Below are 17,723 nucleotides of genomic sequence, written 5' to 3' on the forward strand. Positions count from 1 at the left end.
TACTGGCATGACCTAGAGAGTTACAACCTACTGTAGCCTACTGGCATGACCTAGAGAGTTACAACCTACTGTAACCTACTGGCATGACCTAGAGAGATACAACCTACTGTAACCTACTGGCATGACCTAGAGAGATACAACCTACTGTAGCTTACTGGCATGACCTAGAGAGATAAAACCTACTGTAGCCTACTGGCATGACCTAGAGAGTTACAACCTACTGTAACCTACTGGCATGACCTAGAGAGATACAACCTACTGTAGCTTACTGGCATGACCTAGAGAGATACAAACTACTGTAGCTTACTGGCATGACCTAGAGAGATACAACCTACTGTAGCCTACTGGCATGACCTAGAGAGATACAACCTACTGTAACCTACTGGCATGACCTAGAGAGTTACAACCTACTGTAACCTACTGGCATGACCTAGAGAGATACAACCTACTGTAGTCTACTGGCATGACCTAGAGAGATACAACCTACTGTAGCCTACTGGCATGACCTAGAGAGATACAACCTACTGTAACCTACTGGCATGACCTAGAGAGATACAACCTACTGTAACCTACTGGCATGACCTAGAGAGATACAACCTACTGTAACCTACTGGCATGACCTAGAGAGATACAACCTACTGTAACCTACTGGCATGACCTAGAGAGATACAACCTACTGTAGCTTACTGGCATGACCTAGAGAGATAAAACCTACTGTAGCCTACTGGCATGACCTAGAGAGTTACAACCTACTGTAACCTACTGGCATGACCTAGAGAGATACAACCTACTGTAGCTTACTGGCATGACCTAGAGAGATACAAACTACTGTAGCTTACTGGCATGACCTAGAGAGATACAACCTACTGTAGCCTACTGGCATGACCTAGAGAGATACAACCTACTGTAACCTACTGGCATGACCTAGAGAGTTACAACCTACTGTAACCTACTGGCATGACCTAGAGAGATACAACCTACTGTAGTCTACTGGCATGACCTAGAGAGATACAACCTACTGTAGCCTACTGGCATGACCTAGAGAGATACAACCTACTGTAACCTACTGGCATGACCTAGAGAGATACAACCTACTGTAACCTACTGGCATGACCTAGAGAGATACAACCTACTGTAACCTACTGGCATGACCTAGAGAGATACAACCTACTGTAGCTTACTGGCATGACCTAGAGAGATACAACCTACTGTAGCCTACTGGCATGACCTATATATATATATATATATATATATATATATATATATATATATATATATACATACACAAGCATTTCTAAACTTTTTTTCTCACTTTTATGGGGTATTGTGATGTCTTTATGAGGTATTGTCTGAAAATTGATAATAAAAAATAAAAAAACATTTTTATAATAACCAAATGTGTAAAAAGGGAAGGGGTCTGAATGCATGTATGTTGTATGTTCTAGGGCAGATTTAAAAAAAAAAATAGTATTTTCTTTCTACCAATTGATTGTTTGAAATGTTATGACGTGTATTTTTCCATATGGACACACCCCATGTGTTTAATAAAATCAACTGTATGTGCAGAACTTGAACTGATGCTTCAAGCGTTCGATTAAATAATTAACACACACAAATGACTTGAGGAAGCCAGAGGTCAATATAACCAGAAGAAAATAACCTATTCCCCACCTGCTGCTGGCCTTCGTTAATTCTGACGTTATGCTCCTGAAGTTTCCGGTAAAATCAGCAAACTTTTTCCATTTCCGTTTGAAGCGCCAATTTATCTTACCATTTCTACCGATCTGCGTGCCAGTTATGAACGAGTTACAACACCTGTTTGGCTCCGCCACTTCCTGGGTCGGTGAAGTGAGGTATTAAATTTAAGGATTAAATCATTTAAGGAATATATCCGAGTCTCACGCTCATCACCTGTGGAAGGCGGGGCTTCCAGCGAGGTGTGGATTTAATAGTATGTTGTACCTAGTTTCCCTCCTTCAGGGAACAGTAGTTATAGTCATAACGTGTGGATTTAATAGTATGTTGTACCTAGTTTCCCTCCTTCAGGGAACAGTAGTTATAGTCATAACGTTAAGGTTGTCATATGATGAACTTCAACTTAAATACTGGATCTTGCTGTGGGACAGTTTTTTGTATTCAGATCTCTGAAATGCTCTCTACCTACGTAACATTTACTGTCTCCTTATATTACGCTGGAAAAACAGTTTTCATGGGCACAGAAATCCTAAATCATTTCAGAGTTTGCTAAATCCAATGGTTCTAACCGAGAGTCACCTTAACTTTATTGACAACACCCAAATGGATACTGTCATTAACGCGGTTCTTCAATAATTACACATAATACTAAATACTGTAGCTGTTTAGTTACAGTCACATGTTCAACTATCATCAGCTGATCCAGGAAATAATTTTCTGCATGCCAGTCAAATGTAGTTCTTCATTCATTACACCGGTAAAGACAGTTATGCCGTGCTCCACGTTGGATCCAACATCCCAAACAAATCGATATTTATAATGTGTTATTGTCTACTTGATTTACAGTAGGGTCTCGTTAGTCTGTTTGGACACAGAGATACTTAGCTCATAATGTGTAGAGAACTGTTCCTTGGTGGATAGGCTATTGTACAACACACAGAGCTATTTTCCTTTATTCAGGACATTTAGAATGACAACACATTACAGAATAGCCTAGTGGGATTATTCACAAAATTATCTGGTGATCAGGTTATGAATTGTCATGACAAAGACATTTTAGTCTCCTTGTTTCACCTAAAATATTAAATGATTTATAGTCCTAGGTCTATGTTGTTGTTAGGTGAAGTTATGGGTCCTACAGTAGGTCTATGTTATTGTTAGGTGAGATTATAGACCATTTTGGCATACACTTAGTGGACAAAATCTCATTGTCAGGCTGATGTCAGGCTGATGGAAAACTAGCCAATGATCATTTTACTGGTTGAAGTCGTTTTTAAATATAAAGTAGTACATTTTCGACAATAACACAAACATTATATTAAATCAGGACATTCAAACGAGCCTTACAATTATAATCCAAAGTAGTGTCAAATGATGATAATCATAATCAACCTGTAAATGGAGGCTTTATTTGCTGTCAGCCTATGAGAACTCCCCTGAGTTTCCCCCACGGTGGTGAAGTAGTGAATAGACACAGAGCTTAATGTGAGTTTCCTTGAGTAGCACTCCTGATCTAGTGCTGTAATATTCAGAATACATTGTGAAAACTAATCTTTGCTCACCATTTTTTAAATATATATATTTTTTTCTCCCCAATTGGTACTTACAGTCTTGTCTCATCGCTGCAACTCCCATACGGACTCTGGAGAGGCGAAGGTCGAGAGCCATGCGTCCTCTGAAACACAACCCAACCTAGCCGCGCTGCTTCTTGACACAATGTCCATCCAACCCGGAAGCCAGCAGCACCAATGTGTCGGAGGAAACACCGTACACCTGGCGACCTGGTCAGTGTGCACTGCGCCCGGCCCGCCACATGAGTCGCTAGTGCGCGATGAGACAAGGATATCCCTGCCGGCCAAACCCTCCCCTAACCCGGACGACGGTGGGCCAATTGTGCGTCGCCCCATGGGCCTCCCGGTCGCGGCCGGCTGCAACAGAGCTTGGACTCGAACCCAGATCTCTAATGGCACAGCTTAGGCCACTTGCTCACCATTTTTGCTCCAGGCAGACATACTACATCCATAACTAGCGGTTTCTGCATTAGCAGGGAGGTGTTTCTGCAATCAAATTGTGTGCGCATCGCCCTTGTCGCAATTTTAGCAAACGCAGAAAGGTGCCTATATTTGAGAACAAAAGTGGCCTGGCACACTGCTTAGGAGTTCAACACCTTTTACTTATTTCTAGTTACTACTAATGTGAAAACAAGACTAAATATGACTATTGTTGCTCACTTGACTGTCTTAAGACAATTGTCAAGTAATTTTAACATTCATTACATACGTCAATTGTTGTACAGTATCATGGCTATGCTGTTGGCATCACCCTTTTCAGTGGATTTCTGCTGTTGTGAGCCTTTAACTATCTGTCTGACTTGTTCACACAGGAGAGAGACGTGACTATCATGGATCCTCTGGGGAGCCTCAACATCATGATGCTAACGAGTCAGAGAAGAGTCTGTCCAGATCCTATCACCTCAAGAAACACCAGCAGAGACCCACAGGGAAGAAATCTATCTGTTGCTCTGACTGTGGAAAACATTGCAAATCTTCATCAGATCTTAAAATACACCAGCGAACACACACAGGAGAGAAATCTCACCACTGTTTTGATTGTGGGAAGAGTTACTTAAGATTAAAAGCACTAAAAGTACACCTGAGAATTCACACTGGAGAGAAACCTTACAGCTGTGATCAATGTGGGAAGAGTTTTACTACATTTAGCTATCTGATTATACACCAGAGAACACATACAGGAGAGAAACCATACAGCTGTACTGAATGTGGGAAGAGTTTTACTCAGTCAAGCAACCTGTTATCACACCAGAGGATACACACAGGAGAGAAATCTTTTAGTTGTAATCAATGTGTGAAAAGTTTTATTACATCTCGTGACCTGACTGTACACCAGAGAACACACACTGGAGAGAAACCTTATAGTTGTGATCAATGTGGGAAGACTTATATTTCATCTTGCCATCTGACTAGACACCAGCGAGTACACACAGGAGAGAAACCTTATAGCTGTAATCAATGTGGGAAGAGTTTTACTCGGCCAGACAACCTGATATTACACCAGAGAACACACACAGGAGAGAAACCTTATAGCTGTGATCAATGTGGGAAGAGTTTTACTACATCTGGCTCTCTGACTCTACACCTGAGAACACACACAGGAGAGAAACCTTATAGTTGTGGTCAATGTGGGAAGAGTTTTACTACATCTGGCTCTCTGACTCTACACCAGAGAATACACACAGGAGAGAAATCATAGCTGTGATCAGTGTGACAAGAGATTCTCCGATAAAAGACATCTGATCAAACATCAGAAAATACATGAAGGAGTTATTTCATGATATCAATGATATAATGTCACAATGTAGTATGTTTTAACATTGTAGTAGGAGTATTTTAATGATGTTACAATGTAGAACCCTAAACGTTTGTCCCCTGTTCTATTGATTTCAGCATGATATGGATATTAGCCTCACGGGGAAAATCCAGGCTCTGAAATGGAAGAGTACTATTTATGAGATTTAATAAAAAGTGACTAACAAAAAAAGAGTTGTGTTACACTTACCACGTTGGTGACGCACTTGAATCAAAATGTATCTGGCTGTTTTCTACAAATTGTCCTCTAACCAGTGATGTACACATTATTCCCAGATTCTGTGTGTTTTTTTGAGCTGTTAGTTTTAACAGGACGTGCAACCTCATCTCCCTCCTCTCGGTACAATTGATTACAACATGATATCGATGAGTTATGACAAATAAGTGTTGTGTTCCTTTGTTTAGGGACCCCTAAATTTAAATGCATCACTCCAAAATGTAGCTGACTGTCTTCTGCAGGTTGTCCTCTAACCAGTGAGGTAAAATATATCTCAATTTCCAAGTGTTTTTTGTTTTGTTGTGTTAGTTTCAAGAGCAGATTCAACCTGATTTCCCCCCAAATGGATATAAGATTTGTGTTTTGCGTTTAGCTAGTGCGTTGCTATGGATCTTTATTTATTTTGACTGCACGTTTTTCCGTATTGGAGATGAGTTTTGTTTGGGCTCGTTCCAAAGAGACGAGAGTTCTAGAAGCGAAAGAGGAGAGTTCTAGAATGTCGTGAGTTTTAGGAAGACGAGTGTTCTAGAAACTAGTGAGTTTTAGGATTCTATAGAAAGAAAAAGGAGAAAAAAAATAATCCTATTGTATATTATTATTTAGAAATATGGGTTTTTTCTTATTTTTAATTGTTGACAGCCAGTAGACCCCATGTTTATATTGGTGAAGGTGAATCATTCTAGGTGTCACCTCGTTAGTCAGTATGTGTTACACCTGTGCTGGCTTGTCCATCTCGTTAGTGGGAAGGTGTTTCACCTGAGCTGGTCCAGGTTCTATTTAAGAGTGTCTGGCCCAGTGCTCCAGTTGTCTTGATACATGTGGAGAGTCAACACCTTTAGTTGTTCCACCTTTTTGGTTTGCTTCCTGTCTTTAAGTTTGGTGTGGGTTTTTCTTTTGTTTGCCTCTTCTTGGGCAGATTTAGTGGGTCTCATGGTGGGTGTCTTTTATGTCCCAGTTGTTGTTACTAGTCAACTTTCAGTGGACACCCCCATAGTGTCTTTCAGAACCCTCCTAAAACCCCACCTGTTTAGTTGTGGTTGTTGTCAGTGACTCTTTGTTTGTTCCCCTCTTCTATTTTAGCGATATTTGCTGTGGATCTTAGCAACAAACTATGGAGTAAAACAAGCTTATGTTTTGGGTTAGATGTTGCATCCAATTCTTAGTATTTTAATCAATGGCATTTCATCAGAATGCTCATTAGTCTTTCAGTTATTATTCGGTTTGTTGTGTACTAAATATTTGTTTGTTCCTGTGGAGCCATTGTGTTGCATCCATGTCTGAAATGTGCTGTATAAATAAAGCTTGATTTGATTTGAACAACCTGTAAAACAAATGATCCCAATGACTGACCAATCAACAGACTCTTGGGAAACCAATCAACAGATATGTACAAAAGCAACACATATCTTAGTATGAAAAACAGTATAAATTCAGTACATCTTCCACTGTCAAAATGTATGATATGTACATTTAGTATCCCTTTTTTTTTTTAAATCAACAATACGTCAAAGGATTCAACTATTAAAAGACAAACAAAATTATCAAACAGCTCTGCTTATGTCATGTTCTGTGGCCTTGTTGTTCCATTTCTTGACTGTCCCTGTAACACAGAAAGAAACACATTTAGTCATATTATATGAAACACTCAAAGTAATGGATATGGAGCATCTATGGCCTCAGTTACACCTGGCACCTAAATGTGACTTCTGTCATCTGATCACTCCAAGCTGCATTAGGTTCAGATCTACCAGGATGGGCCTTTGACATCGTCTGGATGCAGCCAGGCCACCAAATATGCATCAGCAATGTAAAGAGATGGGGTGAATGAGTGGGGAAAGGTACATTTGACACAAATGACCTTCATAATATCAAAGAACAAATGTGTGTGTCTGAGGGGAAATTAACTTTCATACAGCCAAAAGGGGTGAGAAATTACACCAATATCAGTGGACAAATTGCACTAATGTAAATGAACATAGATGGAACATATTCCCTTTTGCTGATATGATGAACCGCTAAGGGGACATAAATATTTACCATCTAAACCATGTGTGACCTCTCACCTCTCTGTCTGTAGAAGTGTTCTTCCTAACCAGTCCCTCAACAGCTCTCTGACTGAGCTCCACCCTCACTGGGTCTTCAGAGGAGAGGAAGGCTGAGGAGGGATGGAAGGATGAATGGATCAGTCAGTCAATAAAGTGTAGTGCTGCTGTCTGACAAAATCACTATTTTAGTTGTTTATTAAAGTAAATAAGGCTTTATGACTGCTGAATACCAACTATCAATCACTTAGATCATGTATTTTCAGGTAGAGATACATCCTTGGGACGTCCCTAGCCCATTGAAGTTGAGATTTAAAATGGTTAAGGTTAGGGGTTAAGGTTAGGGTTTAGGGAAGAGATGTCCCAAGGATCCCAGATAGCATTGACCATCATACATTCTTCTGTCTCATTTACATAGCAAGTGTAAAATAAACAGACAAGACAAGTAGGCATTATGGATTATGGTCATTGTAGTTAATTAGGACACGGTTGATTGGCTATCAGACAAGGTTCATTACACTGCTAGCTGGTAGGACTGCTTTGCTGGATTATACTATAGCTGAGATCCCAATACCCATGTAAACATAGCTTACTGACAGATCAATGAGGTTAGATCCCAATACCCATGTAGACATAGCTTACTGACAGATCAATGAGGTCAGATCCCAATACCCATGTAGACATAGCTTACTGACAGATCAATGAGGTTAGATCCCAATACCCATGTAGACATAGCTTACTGACAGATCAATGAGGTCAGATCCCAATACCCATGTAGACATAGCTTACTGACAGATCAATGAGGTCAGATCCCAATACCCATGTAGACATAGCTTACTGACAGATCAATGAGGTCAGATCCCAATACCCATGTAGACATAGCTTACTGACAGATCAATGAGGTCAGATCCCAATACCCATGTAGACATAGCTTACTGACAGATCAATGAGGTCAGATCCCATGTAAACATAGCTTACTGACAGATCAATGAGGTCAGATCCCAAAACCCATGTAAACATAGCTTACTGACAGATCAATGAGGTCAGATCCCAATACCCATGTAAACAGAGCTTACTGACAGATCAAAGAGGTCAGATCCCAATACCCATGTAAAAATAGCTTACTGACAGATCAATGAAGTCAGATCCCAATACCCATGTAAACATAGCTTACTGACAGATCAATGAGGTCAGATCCCAATACCCTTGCAAACATAGCTTACTGACAGATCAATGAAGTCAGATCCCAATACCCATGAAAACATAGCTTACTGACAGATCAATGAGGTCAGATCCCAATACCCATGTAGACATAGCTTACTGACAGATCAATGAGGTCAGATCCCACAGCTTGATTATAGCAGTAGTTGTTTCGATAGTGAAGTACTTTACAGTTATTTTGACCGCGGTGGTTATTGGAGTCATGGTTTCCTGGAAGAAACCGTTGTTGTGCATCATCTTTCAACGCTCCAATATCTGATAATGACCAAACCTGTAGAGGCTATTTGGGAATTAAACTTTTATTAACCTGAAAGCGTTGCTTCATAGTAGAAACATCTGTTGTGTTGGTAGAATGTGGAAAGACCCACCTCATTGGTTAATATTCACTGTAGTAGAAACATCTTTAGTTAAGACCCACCTCATTGGTTAATATTCACTGTAGTAGAAACATCTAATGTGTTGGTAGAATGTGGAAAGACCCACCTCATTGGTTAATATTCACTGTAGTAGAAACATCTGTTGGGTTGGTAGAATGTGGAAAGACCCACCTCATTGGTTAATATTCACTGTAGTAGAAACATCTGTTGTGTTGGTAGAATGTGGAAAGACCCACCTCATTGGTTAATATTCACTGTAGTAGAAACATCTGTTGTGTTGGTAGAATGTGGAAAGACCCACCTCATTGGTTAATATTCACTGTAGTAGAAACATCTAATGTGTTGGTAGAATGTGGAAAGACCCACCTCATTGGTTAATATTCACTGTAGTAGAAACATCTGTTGTGTTGGTAGAATGTGGAAAGACCCACCTCATTGGTTAATATTCACTGTAGTAGAAACATCTGTTGGGTTGGTAGAATGTGGAAAGACCCACCTCATTGGTTAATATTCACTGTAGTATTAACATCTGTTGTGTTGGTAGAATGTGGAAAGACCCACCTCATTGGTTAATATTCACTGTAGTAGAAACATCTGTTGTGTTGGTAGAATGTGGAAAGACCCACCTCATTGGTTAATATTCACTGTAGTATTAACATCTGTTGGGTTGGTAGAATGTGTAAAGACCCACCTCATTGGTTAATATTCACTGTAGTAGAAACATCTGTTGTGTTGGTAGAATGTGGAAAGACCCACCTCATTGGTTAATATTCACTGTAGTAGAAACATCTGTTGTGTTGGTAGAATGTGTAAAGACCCACCTCATTGGTTAATATTCACTGTAGTAGTAACATCTGTTGTGTTGGTAGAATGTGGAAAGACCCACCTCATTGGTTAATATTCACTGTAGTAGAACATCTGTTGTGTTGGTAGAATGTGTAAAGACCCACCTCATTGGTTAATATTCACTGTAGTAGAAACATCTGTTGTGTTGGTAGAATGTGTAAAGACCCACCTCATTGGTTAATATTCACTGTAGTAGAACATCTGTTGTGTTGGTAGAATGTGGAAAGACCCACCTCATTGGTTAATATTCACTGTAGTATAAACATCTGTTGTGTTGGTAGAATGTGGAAAGACCCACCTCATTGGTTAATATTCACTGTAGTAGTAACATCTGTTGTGTTGGTAGAATGTGTAAAGACCCACCTCATTGGTTAATATTCACTGTAGTAGAAACATCTGTTGTGTTGGTAGAATGTGTAAAGACCCACCTCATTGGTTAATATTCACTGTAGTAGAAACATCTGTTGTGTTGGTAGAATGTGGAAAGACCCACCTCATTGGTTAATATTCACTGTAGTAGAACATCTGTTGTGTTGGTAGAATGTGGAAAGACCCACCTCATTGGTTAATATTCACTGTAGTAGTAACATCTGTTGTGTTGGTAGAATGTGGAAAGACCCACCTCATTGGTTAATATTCACTGTAGTAGAAACATCTGTTGTGTTGGTAGAATGTGTAAAGACCCACCTCATTGGTTAATATTCACTGTAGTAGAAACATCTGTTGTGTTGGTAGAATGTGGAAAGACCCACCTCATTGGTTAATATTCACTGTAGTAGAAACATCTGTTGTGTTGGTAGAATGTGGAAAGACCCACCTCATTGGTTAATATTCACTGTAGTAGAAACATCTGTTGTGTTGGTAGAATGTGGAAAGACCCACCTCATTGGTTAATATTCACTGTAGTAGAAACATCTGTTGTGTTGGTAGAATGTGGAAAGACCCACCTCATTGGTTAATATTCACTGTAGTAGTAACATCTGTTGTGTTGGTAGAATGTGGAAAGACCCACCTCATTGGTTAATATTCACTGTAGTAGAAACATCTGTTGTGTTGGTAGAATGTGGAAAGACCCACCTCATTGGTTAATATTCACTGTAGTAGAAACATCTGTTGTGTTGGTAGAATGTGGAAAGACCCACCTCATTGGTTAATATTCACTGTAGTAGTAACATCTGTTGTGTTGGTAGAATGTGTAAAGACCCACCTCATTGGTTAATATTCACTGTAGTAGAAACATCTGTTGTGTTGGTAGAATGTGGAAAGACCCACCTCATTGGTTAATATTCACTGTAGTAGAAACATCTGTTGTGTTGGTAGAATGTGGAAAGACCCACCTCATTGGTTAATATTCACTGTAGTATAAACATCTGTTGTGTTGGTAGAATGTGGAAAGACCCACCTCATTGGTTAATATTCACTGTAGTAGAAACATCTGTTGTGTTGGTAGAATGTGGAAAGACCCACCTCATTGGTTAATATTCACTGTAGTATAAACATCTGTTGTGTTGGTAGAATGTGGAAAGACCCACCTCATTGGTTAATATTCACTGTAGTAGAAACATCTGTTGTGTTGGTAGAATGTGTAAAGACCCACCTCATTGGTTAATATTCACTGTAGTAGTAAACATCTGTTGTGTTGGTAGAATGTGGAAAGACCCACCTCATTGGTTAATATTCACTGTAGTAGAAACATCTGTTGTGTTGGTAGAATGTGGAAAGACCCACCTCATTGGTTAATATTCACTGTAGTAGTAACATCTGTTGTGTTGGTAGAATGTGTAAAGACCCACCTCATTGGTTAATATTCACTGTAGTAGAAACATCTGTTGTGTTGGTAGAATGTGTAAAGACCCACCTCATTGGTTAATATTCACTGTAGTAGAAACATCTGTTGTGTTGGTAGAATGTGTAAAGACCCACCTCATTGGTTAATATTCACTGTAGTAGAACATCTGTTGTGTTGGTAGAATGTGGAAAGACCCACCTCATTGGTTAATATTCACTGTAGTAGAAACATCTGTTGTGTTGGTAGAATGTGGAAAGACCCACCTCATTGGTTAATATTCACTGTAGTAGAAACATCTGTTGTGTTGGTAGAATGTGGAAAGACCCACCTCATTGGTTAATATTCACTGTAGTAGAAACATCTGTTGTGTTGGTAGAATGTGGAAAGACCCACCTCATTGGTTAATATTCACTGTAGTAGAAACATCTGTTGTGTTGGTAGAATGTGGAAAGACCCACCTCATTGGTTAATATTCACTGTAGTAGAAACATCTGTTGGGTTGGTAGAATGTGTAAAGACCCACCTCATTGGTTAATATTCACTGTAGTAGTAAACATCTGTTGTGTTGGTAGAATGTGGAAAGACCCACCTCATTGGTTAATATTCACTGTAGTATAAACATCTGTTGTGTTGGTAGAATGTGTAAAGACCCACCTCATTGGTTAATATTCACTGTAGTATTAACATCTGTTGTGTTGGTAGAATGTGGAAAGACCCACCTCATTGGTTAATATTCACTGTAGTAGAAACATCTGTTGTGTTGGTAGAATGTGGAAAGACCCACCTCATTGGTTAATATTCACTGTAGTAGAAACATCTGTTGTGTTGGTAGAATGTGGAAAGACCCACCTCATTGGTTAATATTCACTGTAGTAGAAACATCTGTTGTGTTGGTAGAATGTGTAAAGACCCACCTCATTGGTTAATATTCACTGTAGTAGAAACATCTGTTGTGTTGGTAGAATGTGGAAAGACCCACCTCATTGGTTAATATTCACTGTAGTAGAAACATCTGTTGTGTTGGTAGAATGTGGAAAGACCCACCTCATTGGTTAATATTCACTGTAGTAGAAACATCTGTTGTGTTGGTAGAATGTGGAAAGACCCACCTCATTGGTTAATATTCACTGTAGTAGAAACATCTGTTGTGTTGGTAGAATGTGGAAAGACCCACCTCATTGGTTAATATTCACTGTAGTAGAAACATCTGTTGTGTTGGTAGAATGTGTAAAGACCCACCTCATTGGTTAATATTCACTGTAGTATTAACATCTGTTGTGTTGGTAGAATGTGGAAAGACCCACCTCATTGGTTAATATTCACTGTAGTAGAAACATCTGTTGTGTTGGTAGAATGTGGAAAGACCCACCTCATTGGTTAATATTCACTGTAGTATTAACATCTGTTGTGTTGGTAGAATGTGGAAAGACCCACCTCATTGGTTAATATTCACTGTAGTAGAAACATCTGTTGTGTTGGTAGAATGTGGAAAGACCCACCTCATTGGTTAATATTCACTGTAGTAGAAACATCTGTTGTGTTGGTAGAATGTGGAAAGACCCACCTCATTGGTTAATATTCACTGTAGTAGAAACATCTGTTGTGTTGGTAGAATGTGGAAAGACCCACCTCATTGGTTAATATTCACTGTAGTAGAAACATCTGTTGTGTTGGTAGAATGTGTAAAGACCCACCTCATTGGTTAATATTCACTGTAGTATTAACATCTGTTGTGTTGGTAGAATGTGGAAAGACCCACCTCATTGGTTAATATTCACTGTAGTAGAAACATCTGTTGTGTTGGTAGAATGTGGAAAGACCCACCTCATTGGTTAATATTCACTGTAGTATTAACATCTGTTGTGTTGGTAGAATGTGTAAAGACCCACCTCATTGGTTAATATTCACTGTAGTAGAAACATCTGTTGTGTTGGTAGAATGTGTAAAGACCCACCTCATTGGTTAATATTCACTGTAGTAGAAACATCTGTTGTGTTGGTAGAATGTGTAAAGACCCACCTCATTGGTTAATATTCACTGTAGTATTAACATCTGTTGTGTTGGTAGAATGTGGAAAGACCCACCTCATTGGTTAATATTCACTGTAGTAGAAACATCTGTTGTGTTGGTAGAATGTGTAAAGACCCACCTCATTGGTTAATATTCACTGTAGTAGAAACATCTGTTGTGTTGGTAGAATATGGAAAGACCCACCTCATTGGTTAATATTCACTGTAGTATTAACATCTGTTGTGTTGGTAGAATGTGGAAAGACCCACCTCATTGGTTAATATTCACTGTAGTATAAACATCTGTTGTGTTGGTAGAATGTGGAAAGACCCACCTCATTGGTTAATATTCACTGTAGTAGAAACATCTGTTGTGTTGGTAGAATGTGTAAAGACCCACCTCATTGGTTAATATTCACTGTAGTAGTAAACATCTGTTGTGTTGGTAGAATGTGGAAAGACCCACCTCATTGGTTAATATTCACTGTAGTAGAAACATCTGTTGTGTTGGTAGAATGTGGAAAGACCCACCTCATTGGTTAATATTCACTGTAGTAGAAACATCTGTTGTGTTGGTAGAATGTGGAAAGACCCACCTCATTGGTTAATATTCACTGTAGTATTAACATCTGTTGTGTTGGTAGAATGTGGAAAGACCCACCTCATTGGTTAATATTCACTGTAGTAGAAACATCTGTTGTGTTGGTAGAATGTGGAAAGACCCACCTCATTGGTTAATTTTCACTGTAGTATTAACATCTGTTGTGTTGGTAGAATGTGGAAAGACCCACCTCATTGGTTAATATTCACTGTAGTAGTAAACATCTGTTGTGTTGGTAGAATGTGGAAAGACCCACCTCATTGGTTAATATTCACTGTAGTAGAAACATCTGTTGTGTTGGTAGAATGTGTAAAGACCCACCTCATTGGTTAATATTCACTGTAGTAGAAACATCTGTTGTGTTGGTAGAATGTGGAAAGACCCACCTCATTGGTTAATATTCACTGTAGTATTAACATCTGTTGTGTTGGTAGAATGTGTAAAGACCCACCTCATTGGTTAATATTCACTGTAGTAGTAACATCTGTTGTGTTGGTAGAATGTGTAAAGACCCACCTCATTGGTTAATATTCACTGTAGTAGAAACATCTGTTGTGTTGGTAGAATGTGGAAAGACCCACCTCATTGGTTAATATTCACTGTAGTAGAAACATCTGTTGTGTTGGTAGAATGTGGAAAGACCCACCTCATTGGTTAATATTCACTGTAGTAGAAACATCTGTTGTGTTGGTAGAATGTGGAAAGACCCACCTCATTGGTTAATATTCACTGTAGTAGAAACATCTGTTGGGTTGGTAGAATGTGGAAAGACCCACCTCATTGGTTAATATTCACTGTAGTAGAAACATCTGTTGTGTTGGTAGAATGTGTAAAGACCCACCTCATTGGTTAATATTCACTGTAGTATTAACATCTGTTGTGTTGGTAGAATGTGGAAAGACCCACCTCATTGGTTAATATTCACTGTAGTAGAAACATCTGTTGTGTTGGTAGAATGTGGAAAGACCCACCTCATTGGTTAATATTCACTGTAGTAGAAACATCTGTTGTGTTGGTAGAATGTGGAAAGACCCACCTCATTGGTTAATATTCACTGTAGTAGAACATCTGTTGTGTTGGTAGAATGTGTAAAGACCCACCTCATTGGTTAATATTCACTGTAGTAGAAACATCTGTTGTGTTGGTAGAATGTGTAAAGACCCACCTCATTGGTTAATATTCACTGTAGTAGAAACATCTGTTGTGTTGGTAGAATGTGGAAAGACCCACCTCATTGGTTAATATTCACTGTAGTAGAAACATCTGTTGTGTTGGTAGAATGTGGAAAGACCCACCTCATTGGTTAATATTCACTGTAGTAGAAACATCTGTTGTGTTGGTAGAATGTGGAAAGACCCACCTCATTGGTTAATATTCACTGTAGTAGAAACATCTGTTGTGTTGGTAGAATGTGGAAAGACCCACCTCATTGGTTAATATTCACTGTAGTAGAAACATCTGTTGTGTTGGTAGAATGTGGAAAGACCCACCTCATTGGTTAATATTCACTGTAGTAGAAACATCTGTTGTGTTGGTAGAATGTGTAAAGACCCACCTCATTGGTTAATATTCACTGTAGTAGTAACATCTGTTGTGTTGGTAGAATGTGGAAAGACCCACCTCATTGGTTAATATTCACTGTAGTAGAAACATCTGTTGTGTTGGTAGAATGTGTAAAGACCCACCTCATTGGTTAATATTCACTGTAGTATTAACATCTGTTGTGTTGGTAGAATGTGTAAAGACCCACCTCATTGGTTAATATTCACTGTAGTAGAAACATCTGTTGTGTTGGTAGAATGTGTAAAGACCCACCTCATTGGTTAATATTCACTGTAGTAGAAACATCTGTTGGGTTGGTAGAATGTGGAAAGACCCACCTCATTGGTTAATATTCACTGTAGTAGAAACATCTGTTGGGTTGGTAGAATGTGGAAAGACCCACCTCATTGGTTAATATTCACTGTAGTAGTAACATCTGTTGTGTTGGTAGAATGTGGAAAGACCCACCTCATTGGTTAATATTCACTGTAGTAGAAACATCTGTTGTGTTGGTAGAATGTGGAAAGACCCACCTCATTGGTTAATATTCACTGTAGTATTAACATCTGTTGTGTTGGTAGAATGTGGAAAGACCCACCTCATTGGTTAATATTCACTGTAGTAGAAACATCTGTTGTGTTGGTAGAATGTGGAAAGACCCACCTCATTGGTTAATATTCACTGTAGTAGAAACATCTGTTGTGTTGGTAGAATGTGGAAAGACCCACCTCATTGGTTAATATTCACTGTAGTAGAAACATCTGTTGGGTTGGTAGAATGTGTAAAGACCCACCTCATTGGTTAATATTCACTGTAGTAGAAACATCTGTTGTGTTGGTAGAATGTGGAAAGACCCACCTCATTGGTTAATATTCACTGTAGTAGAAACATCTGTTGTGTTGGTAGAATGTGTAAAGACCCACCTCATTGGTTAATATTCACTGTAGTAGAAACATCTGTTGTGTTGGTAGAATGTGTAAAGACCCACCTCATTGGTTAATATTCACTGTAGTAGAAACATCTGTTGTGTTGGTAGAATGTGGAAAGACCCACCTCATTGGTTAATATTCACTGTAGTATTAACATCTGTTGTGTTGGTAGAATGTGGAAAGACCCACCTCATTGGTTAATATTCACTGTAGTATTAACATCTGTTGTGTTGGTAGAATGTGTAAAGACCCACCTCATTGGTTAATATTCACTGTAGTAGAAACATCTGTTGTGTTGGTAGAATGTGTAAAGACCCACCTCATTGGTTAATATTCACTGTAGTAGAAACATCTGTTGTGTTGGTAGAATGTGGAAAGACCCACCTCATTGGTTAATATTCACTGTAATATTACCATCTGTTGGGTTGGTAGAATGTGTAAAGACCCACCTCATTGGTTAATATTCACTGTAGTAGAAACATCTGTTGTGTTGGTAGAATGTGTAAAGACCCACCTCATTGGTTAATATTCACTGTAGTAGAAACATCTGTTGGGTTGGTAGAATGTGGAAAGACCCACCTCATTGGTTAATATTCACTGTAGTAGAAACATCTGTTGTGTTGGTAGAATGTGGAAAGACCCACCTCATTGGTTAATATTCACTGTAGTAGAAACATCTGTTGTGTTGGTAGAATGTGGAAAGACCCACCTCATTGGTTAATATTCACTGTAGTAGAAACATCTGTTGTGTTGGTAGAATGTGGAAAGACCCACCTCATTGGTTAATATTCACTGTAGTAGAAACATCTGTTGTGTTGGTAGAATGTGTAAAGACCCACCTCATTGGTTAATATTCACTGTAGTAGTAAACATCTGTTGTGTTGGTAGAATGTGGAAAGACCCACCTCATTGGTTAATATTCACTGTAGTAGAAACATCTGTTGTGTTGGTAGAATGTGGAAAGACCCACCTCATTGGTTAATATTCACTGTAGTAGAAACATCTGTTGTGTTGGTAGAATGTGGAAAGACCCACCTCATTGGTTAATATTCACTGTAGTATTAACATC

General features: G+C 39.0%; 1 protein-coding gene across 1 annotated transcript in view; it reads left to right on the top strand.

The window, feature by feature from the left end:
* The window catches only part of LOC106561435 (zinc finger protein 271-like), a gene marked incomplete at both ends in the record, with an annotated part of 29,316 nt that extends 24,414 nt beyond the window's left edge, over positions 1 to 4,902 (top strand). The window contains one exon of the mRNA XM_045712022.1: positions 4,346 to 4,902. Within this exon, the coding sequence (XP_045567978.1) occupies positions 4,346 to 4,902 (557 nt within the window). The remainder of the gene's footprint in view (positions 1 to 4,345) is intronic.
* Positions 4,903 to 17,723: the final 12,821 nt, after the last annotated feature.

This window comes from Salmo salar, chromosome ssa02 (genome assembly GCF_905237065.1).
Source record: "Salmo salar chromosome ssa02, Ssal_v3.1, whole genome shotgun sequence".
Lineage (NCBI taxonomy): Eukaryota > Metazoa > Chordata > Actinopteri > Salmoniformes > Salmonidae > Salmo > Salmo salar.